Source organism: Triturus cristatus, chromosome 6 (genome assembly GCF_964204655.1).
Source record: "Triturus cristatus chromosome 6, aTriCri1.1, whole genome shotgun sequence".
NCBI lineage: Eukaryota > Metazoa > Chordata > Amphibia > Caudata > Salamandridae > Triturus > Triturus cristatus.
This window is the reverse complement of record NC_140589.1, coordinates 226,072,138-226,096,358: the sequence shown is the minus strand read 5'-3', so window position 1 is coordinate 226,096,358 and position 24,221 is coordinate 226,072,138. Positions and strand designations below refer to the sequence as shown.

Genomic DNA, 24,221 nt, shown 5'->3' with positions numbered 1-24,221 from the left:
CCCTTTAAACAGGAAGGATTTAATTTTTCTCCCCTGGCAATACTTCCACGAGTAACGAGCGAAAGTTAGTGTGCCCGAGAGGCATGACAAGTAAACTAGACTATAAAATGCTTTCAATTAATGATTATATGACAGTACTTCTAAAAGTTTAAATCATCTCACCAACTCAACCACATGGAAACAGGTACTACCATGAATAATTTGCATGAAAAACATCACAAGTTGCATGACACTGCATGGATTCTGTTTAACAGTGTGTCAAACTAAACCATAACAATGAGTCCCACTGAGTAGCATACTACTTATTAGCAAAGTGCTTCCAAGCCTCGTTAGTGGTAGTAAGCGATACATCAACACAAAACTGTGCCCTACAAAAAACGGTCAACAGCATCCTCCCAATCCTTTTTTGTGGGAAGATTAATAAAAATATGTTTCAAGGTATGCAACTCATTTAAGTTGTTCACCTCTAAGTCATTACAACATTTCCTAGAGGAGATGTCTGCTTACATAAATGTTGCCACAAGGAGGAAGCATCTGAATGTTGTGTAGTGAATTCACCCCTCCACCACTCAGGCCCCCAATACCGTCGAACTCCCAGCCCAACCCTCCATGATCATCCAATACATAGAGAGCAGCACCGATACCCAGAAGAAAACTCAAGAGCAGGAGGGATTCTTTGAGGCCTTAAGGGAAAGCCATGAGCACAGTCCGGACAGAGCAGTTCACCTGACTAAGTCACATGATTGTCACAAGCTTGATGGTTAAACCACGCTTTGGCCGACATTTTCCTCTTTTGAGCTTCTCTGAAACAGATGAAGGACTACAAGGCAGACACATTGACTGTAACACTACCACATTCTAATAAAAAATAAGAGCACTGACCAAGAAAAGATTATTCGCTAACCCCTTTTGAAGAAAGCAGCTTCAGAATCTTACACATATTTTTACAACAATATGCTTTTTTAGACAGATAATATTTTCTATGCTGCCACAGTTGTAGCAGTCTAAGGGTACCTACGTCATGGTGCGCTTTGTAAATATACAGTATTAGGCACTGTTGGCACAGGGGTTAACATATATACTCAGTTAACAGATGGGGCTGAATGTCTCCTTTCAAGTCTTCAAAATTGGAACTCCGGTCACAGACAATTGCTTAGCCTACCTGCCCTCAAGCTCCCACCAGTAGATGAGATGCTGTCAAAGCTCTCGTGGCGCTTCTGTCCCCTTCCAACACCCCACCCGACCACGCTCCTCCTCAACACCCATGCAGACGGTGGCCCAATAATATTTAAAGACAAGACGGTACCTTCCCGCGAGGCACATCCAGTTTCAGAGGAGACCAAAATAGGTGTATATGTGGGCGAGCTCCAGGTATTTCATGATTGATGGACCCTAAAATACAGTTTGTCCATCCAACATGACATGCACACCTTAGAGCATGTGCTAAATATGCATTAACACGTGGTGATCATTTTTACCACTCACTTTTTCACTTTGCACCACCATTCACTAGAGAGGTCCTGAAGAAAGCTCCATCATTTTTACCGTGAGCTGAAACATGTTGACCAAGGGATAATCCAGACACAATTAGTAGTTCTGACACATTATCCATCTTGTTCATTCATTTTTAATATACCCTGGGCCACTGGGAATAAAGTATTGGTTAGTGAGTTTCCCAGAGGTATTTTTAATTTCACTGCACTTTAACACACCATCACATATCACACTCCTCAAAAAAAAAACACTCCACTGTAATCAGGTGTCGCAGCACAGCTGGGCAGCACTCAGCTACCCAGCTGGGAACCCAATGATAAAGCATGACACCAACTAGGTTGGTGTTTGAGGGCTCTTTTAAAAGCCCACTTGGTGCCCTACACTAATAGGGTGACCTCACCACTCCTTAGTGGTCTGTCTTAGTTGTAAATTATTAGACACCAAAATGACAAAAGTTCAGTCAGTAAAACTGGAGTTATGAATTTGTAAGGTTTAAAGTAAAAATAGCAACTAAAAGATCAAGCTGCCAAACATGAACATCTAGTAGTGCAAGACCAGGGCAATGTTGAAACATATGGCTGGTTGCAATGGAGTGCAGTTTGGATACACAAAGTGAATTGGTGTCCGGTCTCCACTTACCTCCAGACTCAGAAGAAATTTTGTAGAAAAATGTCTGAGAAGGTAAAGTTAGGTGTGGCAAGGCATCCAGTGGTCTCTGAGGGGGAGGCATCATCATCAGGGAGCCGTTGGACGAAGTTACGGTAAAGATTCCTACGTTCAGACTTAGTCTATATTCTGCAGGTTGAAAACCTCCAGCAGGATGAAGCTGCAGGCTGTAGCTGAAGAGAGCTCCAGTAGACCGGATACCCTTCTGACGAAGAGCCACTGAACTCGATTTCCTGCTGCAGCAGAGAACATAGCAGGAGCTATTGTAAAGTAAGGCCAACGGTGATGCATCGTGGGTGGATCAGCAAGCAGTTAGGTCTTGGTCTTGTCTCGGTTCTCAGAGCTCTTTTTGGAAGAACATTTTAGGATGTGGGTTATCTGGGCACTTTAGCACCACTTCCAAGGGTCCAGGGCTGGATAGGCACCATTTGGAGGGTAGTAAATCATTCAGGGCGAGACATAATATATGTTCAAAATGGTTGGAGCCTTTTCTGTTCCTGAGGCTCTGATCAGGAGTCGACCCAGTCCTTAAAGTCACTCTGGTAGCCTTGGGTTCAAGCAGAAAAGCAGGTCTCAAGCCTCAGGTCTAGAAGTTAACTGAAGAGTAGGTCTGAAGGTCATAATGTTATACCTGGTGCCAACATTGAAGTGAAAGAAACTTCTGGAGTCTTCCCAATACCAGAGGTGTCTGAAATTTCCTGCCTCAAAGCCCTAGTCCCAGGATGTCTAGAGTCACAAAAGGCTAGTGTGAAGGTCTTTTTCTGTGTGCTGAAGCAATGTCTTTGAATTACAAGTGAGGTTATGCACAGCTCTGCCCCTCCCATCGTGCAACACCCAGTCTGCCTATCTTGTGACTGTCTGGGAGAAATACAAAGAGGCCAACTGCCAACTACAGTCATGTGACCCAAGAGACAGGTTGCAGGCACTAAATGATAAGGACAAGAAAATGTCAACTTTCTTATAGGGGCATTTTCAGAATTGTGACTTACAATCCCACTTTACGATTAAGGAGGATTTAAAATTACAATTCTGTAAACACCAAACAAGTTATGTCTACCTGTTGCCAAACAAATATTATTACTTATTGAATGTAATAAGGTAACCCAATATTTTCCCATGGGTGAGGTAAGCATCACATTAGTGAAAAACACATTTGTGAGTTTTTCACTACTGAAACATGTAGAACTTTAACTACTTGTCCAACCTGTTCTGTGAGTTGTTAGGGCTTACCTTAGGGTGACTTACATGTATTAAAAACGGGGTTTATTTTGCCAACTTGTATTGCCAGTTTACAGCTGCACCCACACTGCAATGGCAGGACTGAGACATGATTTAAAGGGCTACTTAAGTGAGCAGAAGAAAAAGTGCTGCAGGCCCACTAGTAGCACTCAATTTACCGGCCCAGAGCATATTGAATACAAATTTACTAGGGTCTTATCAGTAAATTGAATACTCCAATCACAGGTAAGCCAGTTTCACCATGTTTTAGGAACTGAGCACAAGCACTTTTGCAATGGTTAATATGCTAACGTATAGAAGTTAGCCCAAGGTACCAATAACTTTAATCTCTGAATTCTATCCATTGAACTCCTCTGACCCAAAGATTAATTTTAACAAAACAGGAATATTTGCTTCCATATCACACCCACCCCAATGAGCACTGCTGGGTAGCAACATCAACGAGGTAACATCAGAGCCTCCTAGCCATGGAATTCCAATAGCACTGTAGTTGTAGGGAGAAGCTAGATGCCTGACCGAGGGTTTGGACACATATATTCTCATGCTATCTATCCACATTTATTTTCTCAGATGAGGAACATATATTATACTTAACTCCTGATAATGCTTTAGGGGGGCTCAAAACACCAGGTAAAGTGTTAATATTGACCAAATGTATGAGCCCCACTTGTCACCTAAATACCAGTACCCATATCTCTGTTGTATCCTACAACCTTGTACCTGTGGTGATCTCAATAAATGTTTTTCAAAAACCTAGATGCTGGGGAGAGGCTCATTATCAGTAACAATGGGGTTGACCCAATTTTCTCCTCTTATATTGGTAGGTCAAGACCTGCAATCTTGCTGAGTTTACTTTGTAAAAAACAGTAGTTTCTGAATTATAGAAGACACCTCACATCAGTAGCTTGCCTGGGGATTCTGTACCCAGATATCCATTGCAACAGTCACACAATCCAGGGTGGGGTCATTTACATTACACCCACAATCTGTCTCTATCACTAATCCATTTCGAGAGATAAACATGCTCAAAATAGAAACATTCTGGGTAATTGCACACCTCTGAGCCCATGAGGCGGATGATGTTTTCATCTGGTCACAAATAAATCAGGATGTCATCAATAAAGACGAGGAACAAGCCTAAAAGAGTTCATATCTATGTTGTCGGTCTCGTCTTAAAGCAAACTGACCATAACCCTGACATATTGATCGCACACCACTGAATCCCAACCCAGAAAGAAACTGCAAAATAGGCCTTATTCCCTGCACGTATGGCTGGACATGCACCTTCAAATCTATTAAACTACTTGGTACCATTCTGTATGACAGAAACTAAAAGTTGTCCAACCATAATATACTTACATTATACTGCTTGTGATACAATTCTGTATCACTTAACACTGAAAGCAACTTTATGTAGTTTGGGAATCCTTGAAAATGTATTTATGGTTGTATGTATGTGGTCTTTGTCTAGCGCACATCTAGCCAAAAGGCAGCAGAGTGCTACACTGGATCAAGGAAAGCAAAAAATCACTGAGTAATAAGAGAGGTAGTTGGGTTGTGCACAAATAATGCATTGTGATGCAGTGTTTTTCAAAGAAGTGACCTGTTCTTCCAGGCCTTTGATCTTCTTCACAACTGACTGATCTACTTCCAGTACCAGCTGCTGGTATATGCTGCCAGAATGTCATCTGACTGTCTTACAACAAGATCCTCTGTCATACACCTCTTCTTCTGGAAAGCTCTCAAAGCACATTGGGCACCATTAGCACTACAGAACAAGCATACATAAAATTAATGCACAATCAAGGACGTCCTGGACCATTATACTTTATTGCATTATGGCACTTTTGACTTCCAACAAATAGACCTGACATTTCAGTTTATCTAATTTAATATAATTAAAAGAGGGTGTTTGGAAATTTTTAGGCAAGCCTTGGTTACCTCCTGTCATAATTACCATCCAGGGTTGAAAACGTTTCCTATTGCTTCATAGAGATGTAACACTGATCAGTTATCATTGAACAGTCAATGGATTTTTGCATTCTCCTTTCTGATCTTTAATTTGATTGGCAAGTGCTTTCTGGCCATATTTTGTCTTATCCCATTTTGTCTGTTAATTTGAGAAAGCATTTATCTATTAAAAGATGTTGTGGCTTTCAGTTACTTTTGAGTGCTGCAATAGTATTCAATGATGTGCAGCGGGGAGATTTAGAATCCTTTCTGGGAAGGGTTTTACTTAGAAACGTCTGAAAATGTCTGTAGTGGACTCTGCCTTTCGGCTTGGATTCAATGTGTTCCACAGAGTAGAACTCTGATTTCCAAGATTCATGCTCCTATATTTGATCTGATTGAATGCTCTTTGGGTAAACAGGGGTGCAGATACAGAGCACAGGATCCTGTTAGGGGTGAAGTGGGACTGGAGTCTTTGTGAGTTTCTTGGAGCATTGACCTAAAAGGCCTTCTAGACAGTGCAGAGGGCTTCAAACATGATGTGAGCATCTACTGAGTGCTAATGTGGTGCATTTAAGGCTGGTTTTATTTGGTCATACATTCTCAGCTTCAGACCGAGTCTGGTGCAGTGGTGGCTGGCACAGGTGAGAGCGGTGAGGTAGGTGGGGTAAGGTGGGGTTGGGAGACTCAACATACAACGGGATAAGTTACATTAAAATAAATGAAAATAAAAAAGAAATAACTTGGCGATGTGCCGAGTGCAAGGTATTTCTTTTTTATTTTATTTTAACTTATCTTGTCATATGTCGAGTTCTCAGACTCCTGCCCTGCCTCACCGCCACTCCACTCTTACCTGTGCCAGCCGCCACTGGTCTGGCGTCCTGATTTCTGGACTTTGGCATTCTGCAATGAGTTTTCATTGAGATGCCATAGTCCATTTGTGCCATCACTAAAGATCTTGTCAGTGTCATGTGGTCGATAGGTTGGAGAAAAAAGATTCTCTGAAGATTTTCTTAAATACTGTACTGACTGGGGGCAAGAAGGAGAGTGCAGCATAAACAATCATTGGCAAAGCCAATATGGCTGGTGTTGGTAACAAAACTTCTAGTTTCTTTTGTTTAGTTATGGTTTTTGTAAAAAAAGTATTGCTTTGGAAGGCTCAGGCTCTCATTATTCTAAATAACATAGTGGCTAAAACAAAAATATATTTTGGTCTTAAAAAACTCAACTTGTCATACTAGTGCCAGCCCTAAAGGCAAATACTGTGTGTGTTGATGGGCTCCTCATGAAAGGGCAGATCAGCATCACTCACAGCCAGTGGCTGAAGTGGGCTAACCAACTGCCTCATGCTGTATGCTGTACAGAGTGGAAGTAGAATGTGAATGGCACAATAACAGATCAATGAATGAATGGGGCTAGTTAAAAGTCTCTATAAGTAAATACATTATCAATATACTTTTAGAACGAGTTCTTGGTCAATGTCAGACAAAAACTGAGCTATAGGTCATCCATAAAGAAATGACATTAGATGGTAACAACCAATTTTATTTTCTTGTGCTGGGGCACCTTTTACATACTCTCTTGCAGTGCTCTCCAGAGTTGATGACCCCCCACGCCCCTTGAGCTGTGTTTTGTAAACTAGCCTATCTAAGCTCAATTTCACTGAGTTGCTGTGTAGGACATGCCATTTTCCTCCTTTTTATGACCTAGCTTGACAGCACATCTGTCGTTAGACAATTATGTGACAATTCCCAGGAGAAGGGATTTGACTGTGCCCTCATGTTGGGAGTCAGGGGTACATGTTTTGATTGGGTAGACGTTGTGTGCTTCCACAAAAAGGTGCTTGCTCTCTATTAGTAGTGAGTATTTTGTTTATTTATCCAAGAAACTGAGCTTGAATATTTAGGGGCAGACACATGGCATTGCAAATCGTGTCCTAGACAACTAGATAATGTATTGTGATTTCCCTGGCAGCAGCACAGATGGGAAGAGGGTGGTCATTAACCTACATGGATTTTTAGGTCTGGCTTGACAGTGTTCCCTGACCTTTTAACCTACACCAATACTATTCAGCAGTTCTTTGCTTCCACACAAATGCATATGCATTTCAATGCTATCTACTTGAAATGTTTCATATTGCCATACAACATTCCTTTAAAGCCAGACGGATTGACATTGCCAATGCGTGTTCATTGTTTGTAGAGGTTATAATTCCTTAACAACATCAAAAAGAAGGTTTATAATTTGGCTGCTTGATTTAATTATAAGTTTATAGGCACAGGGAATATTTCTATTTTTTTGGCCAGCACTTGGCAAATGGCTGCATGGATTGTCTTTTTAAGACATTAAGTTGCACTTGAAGGAAATCACACTTTTCCTGCAAAACAGAATACATTTTCACAGATATTCAGTATTTTTGAGTTGATGTTAGACGCAAAATCAGATAGCAATGCTCTGATTTTCTATCTGACTTTGTAGATCATCACACAATGTAAAGTTCCCTGGGGAGACACAAAAGTGGAATCGGTAGCACAATTACCTGAAATCCCCAAGTCACACAATGCCAGATTGACAGTCATGATCTCCGCGGGTCTCATCTTCTTTTTCTTTTTTGCAGCTAAAACAATAACGTATCCATTACCCAAAGTTGACAGAACACCTGCAAGAAAAACAGAGTCCATAAATGAAGACAGGCTGCAGCTTGAAACAAATGGGCAAAATTCAATTTCAAGAAATATTCATATGTACCCTGCGGGAATGTCCTTTAGTATGCACTGATCTCCAACAGGGAGTGTGGTTCATAGATTGCCTTCAGCTAAATGTCTATTACACCTCAGTTAATGACTAGAAAGGTTAAAGTCATTATCTAAATTCTAAGGTCAACTGATCCCGGGCACTAAGATGAACCAGCATATTTTGCTCTAAAAAAAAAAATATATATATATATATATATATATAATTTTGATTCCTGAGTTGCTGTTCTGTTTCAACACACAGGTACGGACCTCTTAAGTTCTGCAGAAACGTTGAAATAACGCCGCTTCAAACAACAGGGATAGCTTCTTGATGTCTTTATTCAGCCATAGTAAAAAACAGACAAGTGTCCGCCCTGTATATATATATATATATATATATATATATATATATATACAGAATTTGATTTATGGTTGCCCTGTTATTGGTTCTCTTTGTAATTGTGCAAGTATTTTGGCATTATATCTGTCACACTTCAGCATGAAAATAAGAAATTCTATGCAACATGATTGTCATTTCATAAATTCCAAATTAAAGCAGTCGAACTTCAGCTACAATACAACATGTAGGAAGTTGTCACTGTGAATTAGCCCATACTCCTTTGGATAATATATGCACCCTGCTACCGTTCTCACAAATCACAGGTCAATGGTTTCCTCAGATAGGTTCAGGAAGCCTGCTTTGCACCCTGAACCACAGTCCAAAAACCTATGTTGGCTCCAACATTGGCTAAGTCCAGTGGGTTTTAGACATTGCTTCAGAAAGAGCCTCCTGGGCATGATGAGACATGCTCTAGGCACATAATCTGTGCTCAGTGCCCAAAACACCAAGAAAACATTTACACAAGGGCTGGAAACAGTGTTTGTAATGACATGGAGGTAGGCGATCAATCAATCAATCATTCAGGGAATTGTGAAGCGAGCTACTCACCCACGAGGGTCTCAAGGTGCTGGGGGGCGTAGGCAGCCTCGGTCAGTCGAAGAGCCAGGTCTAGAGGGTATTCATTAAGATGTGTAGAGAGGAGGCGAGTCTTATGTCAGTAGGGAGCTCATTCCAGGTCTTGGCCGCGATGTAGGAGAAGGCTCTTCCACCCGTTCTGGCTCTGTGGATGCGCAGGGTTTCGACGAGGTCAGCAGATCAGACGTTTCTATTGGGTATGTGGAAGGAGATTCTTTTGTTGAGGTATTGGGGTTTGGTGTTGTGGTGCCATTTGTAGGCATGGGTGAGTATCTTGAAGGTTACTCTCCTCTCGATGGGGAGCCAGTGGAGGTCGTGCATGTGTTGAAGGATGTGTTCTTGTCGACGGATGCCGAGGACGAGTCTGGCTGCGGTGTTCTGTATGGTCTGGAGTTTGCAGAGCAGAGACTTGTTGATTCCAGCATAGAGGGCGTTTCCGTAGTCCAGTATGCTGGTTATGATGAGTGCATGGGTGACAGTCTTTCTTGATTTGGGGGGGATCCATTTGAAGGTCTTGCAAAGGATGCCAAGGGTGTTGAAGCAGGTGGAGTTGATGGCGTTGACCTGTCAGGTCATGGAGAGGGAGGAGTTGAGTATGATGCCGAGGTTCCGGGCATGGTCCTTGGGGGGTGGGCAGGGTGTTGTCCCATGGTGTGGGAGAGGTTCCGGGGATGAGGACTTCTGTCTTCTCCGAGTTGAGATTCAGGCAGCTGCTGCTCATCCAGGATGCAACATTCTTCATTCCTTCCTGGAAGCTGAGTCTGGTGGTGATGGGATCCTTGGTGAGGGAGGGGATGAGCTGAGTGTCATCTCCGTAGGATACTATGCTGAGACCATGCTGTCTGATGATGGCAGTGAGTGGGGCCAAGTAGATGTTGAAGAGAGTAGGGCTGAGTGATGATCCTTGGGGTACTCCACAGTTGATCTCTGTGGGTTCGGAGAGGAAGGGCGGTAGTTTGATTCTTTGGGTTCTACCAATAAGGAAGGAGTGGAGCCATTTGAGGGCAGTTCCCTGTATACTGGCATCATGGAGTCGGGTGGTGAGGGTGCAGTGGGAGACAGTATCGAAGGCTGCGGAGAGGTCGAGTAGGATCAGGGCCGCAATGTGGCCTTGGTCGAGAAGGGTGCGGATGTCGTCTGATGACAGTGATGTCATTAGTGATGTCATTGACCATGTCATGAATAATGTAATATGTGACATCATCAGCAGTGCATTTGGGGGGGTATGAGTTATAGTTAGCTGAACTAACTATAACGGCGGAATTTCTCTGGTTTTGTACGAGTGAAATGTCCAACTAACTATAACGTCCCTGAAACCTATGGTTTTTTCAGTTAATTTCTAAGGTTTTATAAATGTTAATTTCTAACTATAACATGCCTGAAACGTATGTTTTTTTCAGTGAATTTCTAAGGTTTTTTAAATGCTAATTTCTAACTATAATGTGCCTGAAACCTATGTTTTTTTCAGTGAATTTCAAAGGTTTTTTAAATGCTAATTTTTAACTATAAGGTCCCTGAAACCTATGGTTTTTTCAGTGAATTTCAAAGGTTTTTTAAATGCTAATTTTTAACTATACCATAGCAGTCTCGTTTTCAGAGTGGTGGAGAAAGGTGGGCGTGGCCTTTAAACACCTTTTAGCAATCCCACTTAGTGGGATTTACTGGAGGTAACAGGAGGGGTAGTTAGCCCCCAACGTCAACCTTGGGGGCCATCTACCACTTTTATTACCTCCAGTAAGTCCCACACAGCAAATTGCTAACTTGTTATATCAGGCCCCGCCCCCTCCCTGCACCACTGTGCAAACGCACCCCCTGGTGCATTGTAAATTGGGGGATTAATTCCCCTTGAGTCCTGAGGGTTCCTGAGGGCCAACTAGCCCACCAGGTACCTCCAGTAAGCGCCAGAGAGCTGCGTTGCAGAGATGTGTAAAAAGGGGCACAGCCTCAGAACACCTCTCTGCAACACAGCTCTGTGGTGCATTCTGGAGGTACCTGTGTGGCCCCCCCTTCTTTTACAATATTTGAGGCCCTCGGGACCCCATTGCTTGACCTGTTTTTTACAGTTAAAAAACCAGGGCCCTCCCGAGGCCAATTTCTGCCCCGGGGACCCCATCCCCTGGGGCATTGGCACATATTAAAAAAAAAAAATTACATACTATTTTAAGGAGGGGGGCTGCATGGCCCCCCTCCTGAGGCCTCTATTGGCCCTGGAGACCCCATCCCCTGGGGCTGTGCCTCTATTTTTTTTTTTTATATTTTAATGATGAAGGGGGACGTGTGGTCCCTCTCCCTGGCCACTTCTGGTCCCAGGGACCCCATCCCCCAGGGCCGGCCCTTTCCGTTGGGGACCGTGGAGGGAGCCACAATGCCCCCACAGTCTCTCCCGCTCCTCGCCTTCTGCGAGAGCTGGCATTGCTTTTGAGCATAGGGAGCTGCTGGCATGCAGCTCCCCTTGATGAAAAGCAATTCTGCTTTGCTTCCTTGAAGCGAGAGCAGGTTTACCTTGTTAAAATCTGGTTTGCGATGTCAACATAATCGGCGCCATCTTGTCCCCTCCCAGGCTCACACGCTCCCTCAAGCAGTAGCCATTTTTGAAAGCGCCATGGCCCCTCTACCCCTCCCCTCCCCCGCCGACCACCAGCGCGTTCCCTAGGCGCTGCAAAACATCCCCCACGCGCCGGTCGCCCCCGCTCCCTCATACATAGGCCATGAACCCTCTCCTTCTGCGCGACCCTGCCATGAAACCACATCCCGCACCTGGCCAACACCTCCTTTTATCCCTTACATGGTCATACATCCTTTCGGTAACCCCTTCCTCCACGCCTGATCATCCGAACTGATCCCAGGCCATCACCTAGCCCTGCGGACGCAGTTTTATTGCCCCTACTGTAAAGGAAGCACCTCACATCTAAGGGATTGCAGTAGATCAAGGCCCCCAACCCCTGTGACCCGATCAGTCGCACTCACCCCCCGGGAATTGGCGGAATGTCCAGCTGTGTGATAGCCATCTCCTACTGTGGGTGGGGACTTCCACTGTAGATATGTGTGGGAACGAGCTTGAAGTGGGGATTCCAAGGATGTCTTTCCGTACACCAAAGGCTCAACAAGAATGTGTAACATGTAATAAAGCAATAAACCTGTGTATAAGAGGCCAGGCCTCAGAGATGTGGTTAGAGCACCTCGTGACGATACCTTGCTGTCTGATCTGATGTGTTCTGCTCCGACGGAATAAAACTTTGTTTCCTGCCTTCCAGTCTCCGGCGCCTGCCTCTTTTGTTGGTTAAATTATCGAATGGTATAAGAGGCGTTTACCGCCGGGCAATACTTGAAGGTTATCAACTGAAGGTGCCGCTACCATTTAACAATTGGCGTCCCAAACGTGGGGCCCATCAGCGACACGTGGATCCAATGAGAGAGGTCCCAACGACAGAGTGAACGACTGCAACGATCGGGAAGAGCTCCTGCCCGATAGACCCTCGTCTGGCAGCCGATCATCCGAACTTCACTGGTTCCGAGCAGACCTCTCTCGAGTGATCTACGGTCCTGACTGGGAACCATCAGGAGTGCCGCGGCAAATACGATTGGTAGTTGGTTCTGCCCGGACCGCTTATTAGAGGTGAACCATCCGGCTCCACTGGAAGGCACCCCTAATAAGGACATGTTCACTAAATATGGACTAGTCGCGGTAGCTTATAGCAAGCTATGGCATAAATATACAAAGAAGGACCCCGAGAGTCAGTGGCCACTGATGGGATCCTTTGATGATCATAAAATAGAAACGCTAGAAATAGCTCTACGAAGTAATAAAACGACGCCTACTATGCTCGACAGTTTCGGCATGTGGCGTAAAGAAACAACACAACGAAAAAAGAGAGAAGAAGTAAAAGCAGAAAAGGAGTTACGAAAGGCAGCTCCCCTTGCCGCTAGAAAGTTAGAGGAAGAGATAAAGGAGAGAAAGGAAGCTAAACTAAAACCAGAGTCTGAAACATCAGGCCAGTGCCCTGTTAGGACCCCCTCTACGCTCTACCCTGAGTTGCCTTCCAAGCAACGGGCGAACGATGAATTGCTATTAGGTCCCCCGATCATCTACATGCCCCCTCCATACGCTCCCTCCCAACATATATATGTCACACTCCTACAAAATAGTATGATTAAAACGCTTTTAATAACTTGTAGGTATATGCAATACTTCAACAGGGTAAAACACGTTAAACACAACTATTTACATGGCAGCCTGCTGCAACATCCACCCCCAAAGCATTTTACCGTCCGCGTAACACAGTCCCCGCCCCTCCTTCTTCGAAGTAGCAACATTGCTGTCTCTTAGTCGGCTTTGGGCTATAAAAAGGGCCTACAAAATCCATCCGCCTGTGAGACGGCATCAGTAACGGTCCGTTGTGCGAAGAGGCCGGAGGCAACACGACGCGCCGAGACCCGGGCGGCGCCGAGGTGATGTCCAGCAAGTTGTTGCACTGGTCTTGCCAGCCTACAATACTGCACAGAAAGACAACGGGGGGTGCCCTGGGGGGAGACGACGCGAACGGGCCTCCCCCGCCTCCCCAGGTGGAGGCTCACCAGTTGCAGTAGGGCACCCCTTGACGCTTCACTCACCAGCCAGCCGCAGCAGGGCAGCCATTAAACGTTTTACCTGCCGGACGACCACCCGGGCGGAAGTTCCTTTCTGCACCAAGATTGCCCTTGGCGTTCCACCCAAGAAGTGGGCCCCCGCAGTTGGTTGGTCGGGGGACCCACTCTGGTGACCGTGGTGGACAACTGCTGCTGCCACAGGAGTCTCAAAAATGGCGGCCGGCTCTTCGGATTCGGGCCTGGTCCACTAAGATGGCTCTGGGCTACCTCGGAACTCGGAAGCTTGCCTGCTCGGGCGTGGGCCCCACCCTTGAAGACGTCCTCTCAGCCTTGCAGATTCTACGGGAGTCATTAGCCCTCGACTCCCGCGGACTTCCGGTGGGGGCAACCGCCACTATCGCTCGATCATTCCACATTAACATGCCTTTGCCCCGGGCGGCAGCCACCTTGTCCCCGTTTGGTGCCGTGAGAGAGGCTGATTCAGGGTACCGGCGGAGAGGCACGCCTGCTGTCTCGCTCTCCGAAAGGACCACGGCGTCGCTGCAAGATGGTGGTGCCCTCATACTGACGCCAGTTTCTGTTTGAATTACCAGGAGACACTGTAGTCTACCAACCCGAAGCAGTTCTGGTGGAACCTCAGCACGATCCGGTAGGAAACAACTTTGCTTTCCCCACCTTCGAGTCACGATTCATGCTGTCTGTTCTTTCTGTTGGCATTAATGGAAACTTTTTGGACTGCCGAAAGGGATTCTGGTCCGACCGTTAGCTAGTGGAAACATCTAGACTGTACACTGGACCCACCCGACCTCGCCCCAAAATGGCGCCGATGTAGGAGGGGCCAACAACTCCTTATGGCGTTCCAGGTTACTTGTTCATCACAAAAGAGCTGCTCCTAGTGTGATAACCCAAACGAGTTACAAGAACGTCGTGAGTGTGGGCATCTCACAAAAAGATACGGACTGGTCTCACACACCACCTGGTGTCATGCTTCATCATTGACCAGTCCTCGCCCTCCAAAACCTTCGTTTGATGGAGGACGGGCATACACTTGACGACAAGGATGCAATTCTAAGTGATGGAGTGGGGGCCCGTGACTATGTGAGTTAAGTTAAAAATCATTATAGTAGTCAGTAGCAATTCTTTAATGTGAGATGAAAACTATATGATATTAAAATATAAGTGCGACGGTGATTGGGATGTTTATTGTTCCCAACCGTCTAGTGAATGATCTCGTGGATGGTCGACATGTTTCTGCCTGGGTGGCCCCGAAGGGTCCGCGGCATTCATCAGGACCTAGATAGAAGAATAATGGGCTCCGTTCTTACCACAATTGGTAATGTGTCACCACTGCGGGAGTGTGGTATAGGTCACACTTCACCGTCTAAGGGCTGCTTCCAATAGTGAAGCCCTAATAGTTTGGACAAGTTGCCTCATGGGAGAAGAGGCGGAGAAGAAAACCACAGTTGTGTTTCCTTGTAACTCGTGATCAGCGCGTCCTGCAACCTATGCGTCCGCTCCCGGTCCTCCCAAAGTGCATCCTTGTCGTCAAGTGTATGCCCGTCCTCCATCAAACAAAGGTTTTGGAGGGCGAGGACTGGTCAATGATGAAGCATGACACCAGGTGGTGTGTGAGACCAGCCCGTATCTTTTTGTGAGATGCCCACACTCACGACGTTCTTGTAACTCGTTTGGGTTATCACACTAGGAGCAGCTCTTTTGTGATGAACATTTAATATTGGAGGCTGCTGCTCCTAGAACCCCATGCCTCTAGTTCCCCCCTCCACACATCCAGTGGAGTTTTCTTGTGATTGGTTCCAGGTTACTTGGCATTGATGTTAAGGGATGTGTATACGGTCTTTTTGCACATGGCGGATGGGGGACAGGGAGGATACTGACTGGACATGCGGACAACCTTATTGATGCTGGTCATCTCATTATTGATTATTTTTATTTTTCGCATTAAGGTAGTATTGCTCATGATACTCGACACCTCTTGCACCGTGGCCGGCCTATACGGTTGTAGGCCCGTATTTGTATACTGACATTTTCACAATAAAGGGTTTTTTTTTTAAGGAATTATGGAATCAGCGTCATAACAATCGTCTAGGTTGGTAAGGTTCTGAATGACGGCTGTCATTCCCACACAATAGAAGACAGATAATGCAGACCCTTTGCCCGAATTTTGGATTGATGAAAATTTGTATCTAGGTAAGGTATGGTATTTTGTCCAATAATATACGGCTAGTTGAGAAACAAATGCACGAAGAGGGAACTCGAATTTAGGGAAAAATAAGAATGAAGAAATTTTGGTATAGTAGAAAAAAAAAGGATATAGTACACAGAAAGAACAATGCGAAAAGGATAGTCAAGATCTATGGTATTGTACGTTCCTGCAGCTAGTCTGGTACATGGTAAGTAGAACTTTTTCGTGTCTATGCGCGCTGATGTGCTTTGAATGCTGCCCCCCCCTTTCTTTTCTTCTCTGTAGGTTACATCGGAGTTCCGACTGAAGAATGGAGTGGACATAGACCGCACCGTGTTTCATGTAGGGAAAGACATAAACTTGCGCTGTGAGATGGTGCGTGGAGTGCAGACCATCACTGGAAACGTGAAAAACTGTATGGTATGACTGTGCGTATGTGCCCTGATTGAACGGTATGAATGTGTATGTATTGCGTATGCCTGGGTCGTTGGAGAGAACGCCTTTGTATGACTGAAATACGTGTCTATCGATCAAGGGGATGGGAAAATAAGCACGAATATGGTAACCCCTCGTTTGTAGAAACGACTCTCCCTCTCCCGGAAGCTAGTAAATTGGAGAGTGACTTACACCAGAAACTTGCTGTGCTTGATGTATGTACTGTTACACCCTATCCGGTATTTGTGTGTACGTGAACGTTGAATTTATGTTTTCCCCCAGCTTGTGTTTTTGTACGAATAACTGACCCAGCTGCTCTATGTTGTGTGTACACCAAGTGGCCTATTATCGTACACATTTGTCTCTCTCTCTCCCGCTTTATGTCGTACGTGTACCCAATAGCCTACTTGATGCGCACGTCTCTCTCTCTCTCTCTCTCTCTCTCTCTCTCTCTCTCTCTCTCTCTCTCTCTCTCTCTCTCGCTGAAGGCTCCCTTGCCCTCTTTTGATTAGATGACAACACTGTACCTCCCCGGTATATGTACAATTGGCCTAAACACGACAGTGTTCGAACAAATTGACAGAAACAAAACGACCGTATTTTGCCACACTACTACCTCTCCTTTCTGTAAAATGATGGAACTTAATTGACTGAGAAAGAAAGGACAGGTAAGACGACTGATGTCTCCCAATCTGGCCCTTATAACGGGAGCTATATGTCAGTGGTTTTTGTTGTTTTATGGCTCCAACGACTCCACCTCCATCACTCAGAATCGCCCCGTCCATTGCACAGAAACAGAGCGCCTAAACACCCCGTCCTTCCAGAATAGTCCTAGTTATATTTTAAGCAATACAGCTGATGACCTTGTTTTTAAAGATACATCGCCTAGAACTGATAAAGGTTAACTATTGTCTCCAGCAAGAAAAATGTTTAGCACGTGTTCCTCCCCGAAACAGATATTTGTGAGCCCATGACAGTAGCACCTCGCACTTTTTATAAACTTAGCAGTCCCTGGAGAAAAATATGAATCAGCAGGGCTTGCGTTAGAAAGATGAGTCTCTGCCGGAGAAGCCGGTTCGAATTTTGATAGACCAGGAAGTTGATAGATGTCAGACTTCTTGCTACGTTTATAAAGTACAGCAATCGACACCTAGCAGGCCAGACGATGGAAATTTGCAGGAACACCCACAAAACCTGCACCACAACAATGAATAATAAGTTAGTAACATACACCGACATAAGAGTTAAAAGACATCCATCATAGAGCGACCGATAAAACCTTTCCCCGACTACTCGGTGGTTGGGAGAGAGAATGAAGTGTGTAAATGTCTTCCCTGCCAGCTCTCTAAGATTTTGTTTCTTGTACTCATTCAAAGATAACATGCGGTCATCGGAAGAGAGGGGTCGGACGTGACGCACAGCCTGGCTGCGGATCATGGAACACCTATGGCATCGACCAAGGGGGAGCCACGAAGCAAAAGGATGCGGGACGAGGCACCATTCTCAGCATGGAAAGCGATAGAACGAAGGGCTATCCCGAAGCCCCCTGCTCACTGATCAGCTCGTGCCTGAAGTCCCAACCCGTCGGGCCCGATTGATGGGCTCAGTGCTGAAAGATTCTGCTCTCCTTTGCCCACCTTTTGATCCGATCCCACTCCACCCCCTCTTCCCTCGGCCTCCCAAAGCACCCCCATTTTTGAACTTGACTTGACAAAAGAAGAATGAGAGGCGGGTACTCCGTCTCAAGGTACCTATGATAAGACCAGTCAAGGGACAGGACAGAACAGGACTGTGATCCAAGAGCAAAGAATGGTCACACCCTACAACGCGAAAGCCTGGATTTGAGCTGGACCTTAGCTCCACCGCCGGTGCTCAACAGTGCCAACGAAAGAAGAAGAACAATGAGAGCTTACCAGTGATGGCTCGATGCAATAAGACACTGGAAAGGAGAAACCCCCCCTCCCTGACTGTAATTCATGTTGAGTTGTATTCCTCTCCCAACCACTTTTTAATTGACTATCTTCCAATCAAGTTTCCAAGGCCCTTTATCGGTCACTTCCAACTACACACTAATATCCAAGAAACATTAGCTCGGTATAAATGACAATTGTATAGCATCAGCCGTACACATGACTATGCTGTTTAGTTCGACCCACACAAAGTCTAGGCCTTGAGTAATGTGCATAATATTCCTTGTCTTGCCGGACCACCTCTTACGGTATCGAATTTGTGTTCAAGCGAGCTTCCCTCCACCTATCTCCAGGTCTGACATATGACGCAGCTGATGTAATTTTGTATACACTACCTCTTCGCCTGTCACATCAACCACATGTAACTATGTACAATTGTGTCAGATTATTCCTGTCCGCCCTAAGACTCTGTACTTTGAAACAAGAACGCATGAAAGCATTTACGATGTCGTGGATAAGAATTTAACGAAGATAGATGCCGGCTAGACAAGCTGGCTAGATATGTTGAAAAGGGAGGACTGTTAAAATCTGGTTTGCGATGTCAACATAATCGGCGCCATCTTGTCCCCTCCCAGGCTTGCACGCTCCCTCAAGCAGTAGCCATTTTTGAAAGCGCCATGGCCCCTCTACCCCTCCCCCGCCTGTGGTAAATATTTCTCCTTTACCGGGACTGAATTTGATACAGGAACATAATAAAATAGCTCAATGAAATGAGAGGCAGAATCCGTGATATTAGAGTTTCAGAATAGGCTTTATTCCAATAAGCGATTATAATCGGATGCTTCAAGTTCCATCACCACGGGAGTTCAGGAAGTGAAGTACATACTTTATTGACAAGCAGTAACTTTTATAATACATACATCATAATGAAGTGAATACAGTAGGCGTAACAATTGATAAGGACATTGACGTTTGGTGTGCGTAGCCGAAAATGGGTGTAATAATGAGTAAAAAGGAACATGATTGGCTATGATGTAATACATAGGTGGATCTATAAGATAATACTTGGCATTGATGCGCGCGCAGCAGTCTGACGTGTAATTGACGTGTAACTAGGGGGTGACGAGGACTTGACATTTAGCTCTACGTGTGGAGACAAGAAGTCTGGGGGGTCAAGTCAACCTAATCCCAAATCATATCTACATCCTATGTTTAAAGAACTATGTTATCCACAAAAGAAGGACTCTCGGACAGAATCTATTCTATACTGACTGTGCGTGCGTGTACAAGCGTCTAGGTGTCTACACTGAATGCGAGGGGGTAGGAATATTCCATGGTAACAGGGCTATGAATTACTTGCATGAGGACAGAGAAGATGGGCCTTTTTGCTTGGTAACTGGAAGAATGTTTACTTAAGCTACTAGGCAGGAATGCATCGGCTGAGGGGGAAGCAGATAATTCGAAGGTGAAATACAGTTCTTGGCAGAGAATAGGCTGATGTCAGGCTTCGTGAGCCGCGCAGAGAATGAGACAAAGTTCATGGTCACGGATGCAGGCTTGAACTGGAGCTTTCAGAGGCAGAAGGCAAAAGGAGTTCGATGACAGAATCAGGGCCTACTTGCCTGAACTGTAAAATGGCATAAGTGAACCATATAAAGCCGGTGGCCTTTCATATTTAGGAATGGAATATCCAGCCCATTTATGGCGGATCTGACAGAGGACATGTTGACGGTGGACGCACATGTGTTTGCGTCATTATTACTGGAACTGGAGGGAGCATACATGTACTTGCGACATGCACATAGAACCGTTGGGGTCCAAGATAGGGGACATAACTGACCAGAAAAATCCATATTTCCACATTCCCTCCTTGTCCCCTTCTTGCCCTTCACGAGATATCAATCTTCATCAATCCATTGATCTGTTCATATAGCATCATTTGTTCTTCTTTCTTCTTCCGGGATCTTGAATGAAAATCTTGATGTGGAATGCACGATGTGGCACACAGACCACAAATTGCTGGTCCACATTGCAGACATAGACAGCAACTGAATAGTATGAGAAGGCTTATACCTAGGAAGGATAGAACTCTCCATCCCCAGGCTGATACCGTATTCCAAAACCAACTGGACCAAGTCCAAGTGCCTGGGTTCTGGTGTATCTGGCTTACTATCTTATGAAGGCGAGTGATGGCTTTATATACGGATGGCGAATTTTCTGGTATGAATACGCAGCAACTTGATCCGATGACCCTACAAGCTCCGCCCCTATCAGCCAGGATGACGTCAAGGACAAGACGATTTTGAAGCACAACAATCCGCATAGCAGACTGTTCTTCTGTTAAATTGCCTAAGGCGGAAATAGTTTCATTCACTACTGCTTCAAGGGTTCTAGTTAATCTACGTATTAGCTTACTATTAGTAACAGTACCTATATAGGGAAAGATGCCTTTATTGAAATCTACATACTTGTCCCATGCCGTCTCAGTGTAATCGACAATGGGGAGATCTCTCCGTTCTCTATTGTGTACTAAATGAATATTTCTGTAATAATCAGGAGGAGCTAGGAAAACAGGTGGCAAAAGGAATGCTATGTAGCAGGTACCATCCCAATCTAGAGGTAGACGCATATATGCAGTCTGACCACATATAAAGTAGGAGTGGCGAGAAGTTCTGAATGAAGATTTGCCTTGATCACTGAATTCTACTGTAGTAGTGCATTTACTATGGCCCATATGTATAGAACCAACCTTTCTTACACACAATTCACCTTTTGCTGGGAATACTGACATGGTGGGTAAGACTAGCTCAACTTCGGATACGACATTTAGAATCATGAGATTAGGTGTAAAATTACCTAATCCATATACTTCATTTTCTAGATCAGTTCCTGTTCTTTTGGGGCGACCCTCCTTGTCAGGGTAGCAGACTTTGAGTAAAACTAGGTTCAGGTTTCCCCATATCCAATGGTCTTGGTAAACTGCTGTGTCTGAGTCTATGGAATTAATTAAACTAAACCATGCTCCACAGGAGCCATTATGTGTAAATGGGTGCGGAAAGAATGGCAGGACTCCTTCATAATTCTGATAGGGAGGGAGTCGGCCACACACCCAACAATTGGTGGCGTTACTAGTCTGATGGGAATGATGTAACATACTAATGAAAGTGTTATTGCGCAGCGCAAGTCTATAAGACAATTCATGCGGAGGTAAGTCACTAAAAGAATGTTCAGCAGCAACATTATAAACATGTCTAGAAATAGGGTAATATATGTGCAACAACATACTTGTAATAATTATTAAAAGACTCAATAAAAACAAGATTAATAATGTCACTATGCAGTGGCTACGCAGTGATTTACAATACGCCTGTCGTTTCAACATTTTTCCGGTATTTTCTCTACTTAGGTCCAGGGGATACATGTCAGAGACAATTCAACCGCTTCACCTTGGAGAGGACTTAAACAATCAAATTGCTCGACTTGGTGGGCCTAAGCTTTAGTTTGTAAAGTTCGCTTTCCGTTTTTTCCACCAAAGGAAGTTTTGAATCAGTCTGTGAGGGAGTGCAGGGCACAGTGTCTATATCTGAAGGTAGTCCATGAAATTTTTTTATGTGACTTGAATGAATCCAACCCTTGCGGCCCTCGATCTTCACGGCTGTTCTTGTGGTCAACAGGACCAACTTGGGTGCTTTCCACCTGGGCTCCAGTTGATTCTTTCTGTCGAAATTTCTCACAAAGACAAGATTACCCGGAACAACGTCATGGGGTTTCACCTCAGTGTTGTCGGGAAAGGCTGCAGCTACCTGTGAACGAGAAGATTGTAGTGCAGACATCAAGGAAGCCAAGTAATCTGTCAGCATATTACAGTCAATATCAGTTATTTTGCGTGGTATAGGCGTCCCCCACATATTCGGTGGTCTACCGAAGATCACCTCATACGGGGATAGCCCTGTTCTAGAGTGTGCTACCATTCTCATGTAAAAGAGTGCAACTGGTAATGCTACTATCCAGTCGACACCTTTCTCTCTGCATATTTTGGACAGTCTGATTTTCAGTATCTGGTTATGTCTTTCTACGAGACCTGCTGCCTCGGGATGTCGGACACAGTGGAATTTCCACTGATAACCTAACAGAAGTGAAACGTGTTTCATTAATTCGGATGAGAACGGCTGGCCGTTATCTGAGTAGACAACACGTGGTAAACCGTATCGTGGGAAGAATTCTCGAACCAACTGTTTGGCAGTAGTCGGGGCAGTGTAATCTGAAACTGGGTACGCCTCTGTCCAACGGGACAGAGCGCAGACAACCACGAGAACATATTTGAATCCTCGACATCGTTCCATCTGGATATAATCCATCTGTAGGACTTCAAAAGGGTGATCAGGAGGCTGAAATCCACCCTGTTCTACGGGAACACTTTTTCCTGGGTTGAACTGGCTACAGATCATACAGGTACGGACCTTTTGTTTGGCTGCTGCTCGTAAATGCTTATTAAACCAAATGTGTTGAATGCTATCTAGCATAGCTTTTTCTCCTAGATGTGCTGGACTATGTATAGTGTTGATTACGACTTGGACCATTGAATCAGGGAGGAACCACACAGACCTTTCCTTCATCATCCATCCCTGGTCCGTTTGGATCCCTCCTAATTCAGTCCATTTCTTTATTTCGTCTGGTGTAGCATGTGTCTGTATGTCAATTACGTCAAGAGTAGGATCTTTAACTGTCATACAATGTGTCGGTGTCGGGACTATTGTCTTTGTCATATCGGGGGTTTGAGTTTGAGCAGTCAGTTTAGCTGTTCTGTCGGCTAGATCATTGCCTTGGGAAATGGTATCAGTAACCTTTGTATGGGCTTTACATTTCATAATTGATATTGCAGTGGGTAGATGTATTGCATCTAATAATGCATGAATGAGGGGTCCGTGCTGAATGTGGGCACCGTGGGAAGTTAAATAACCTCTCTCTCGCCACAGCACGCCGAAGTCATGTACAACTCCGAATGCATAACGTGAATCAGTGTATATGTTGACTTTTTTATTCGTGGCTTGAATACAGGCTTGTGTCAGAGCGATGAGCTCTGCGGCTTGAGCTGACAAAGTATTTATACGATTAGTTTCAATAACTTCAGTATCGGTTGTGACTGCATAAGCGGCTACTAACTCTCCTGTACTTGTTCTCATGCATGAACCATCGACATAAAATGTCAAGTCTGGATCTGACAATGGAACATCGGTCAAGTCTTGTCTGGGTTTTGTCGTTACAGTAATGACTTCAATACAGTCATGGGCTAGTGGGTCTGTTCCGATTACTGGCAAAAGTGTGGCAGGATTCAATGTGTTACAGCGTCTTATTTCTGTATGCGGCTGAAACAATGTAAGTTCATACCCTGTAAGTCGTGCTACGGTCAAGTGTTGTGTTTGTGTTCTATTTACAAGAACCTCTACTGCGTGTGGTACTTGAACTGTCAATGGATGTCCTAACACTATGGCATCGCTTTGTCTGATTGCTAAAGCTGTCGCTGCTACTGATTTCAGGCACGCAGGCAAAGCCTGAGCTACTGGATCTAATGTACTAGAAAAATAAGCACATGGTTTGTGTGCTCCTGCTTGTTCCTGTGTGAGTACTGACAAGGCAGTACCTTCGCGTTCTGTAACAAAGAGTGTAAACTGTTTTCTGTAACATGGTGTTGCTAAAACTGGTGCTTGACATAAAGCTTTCTTTAGGCTTTCAAAAGCTTGTGTATGTTCCTGAGTCCAAGGGAGAATAGTCGATGTGGCTGCCTCCTGGGTTGTCAACTGAATGAGTGGTTTTGCTAGGAATGCATATTGCGGGATCCACTGTCTACAATATGAAGTGAGGCCTATGAAAGCCCGCACCTCCTTTTGTGTCTTGGGTATTGGCATGTTAGCTATCAACTGAATGCGGTCGGGTGTAAGCTGCCTTCCCTCCTTGTCCAGCGAGTGTCCAAGATAAACAACTCGCTGGACACAGAATTGCAGCTTAGAAGGGGAAACCTTGTGCCC

General features: G+C 44.8%; 1 protein-coding gene across 3 annotated transcripts in view; it reads right to left on the bottom strand.

Annotated features, from left to right (window-relative positions):
• Positions 1-24,221, bottom strand: part of OPN5 (opsin 5) — a 501,550-nt gene that overhangs the window by 175,351 nt on the left and 301,978 nt on the right. For all 3 annotated transcript variants that reach the window (XM_085610579.1, XM_085610580.1, XM_085610581.1), the window contains exon 3: positions 7,889-8,008. In XM_085610579.1, coding sequence (XP_085466705.1) covers positions 7,889-8,008 — 120 coding nt within the window. The remainder of the gene's footprint in view (positions 1-7,888; positions 8,009-24,221) is intronic.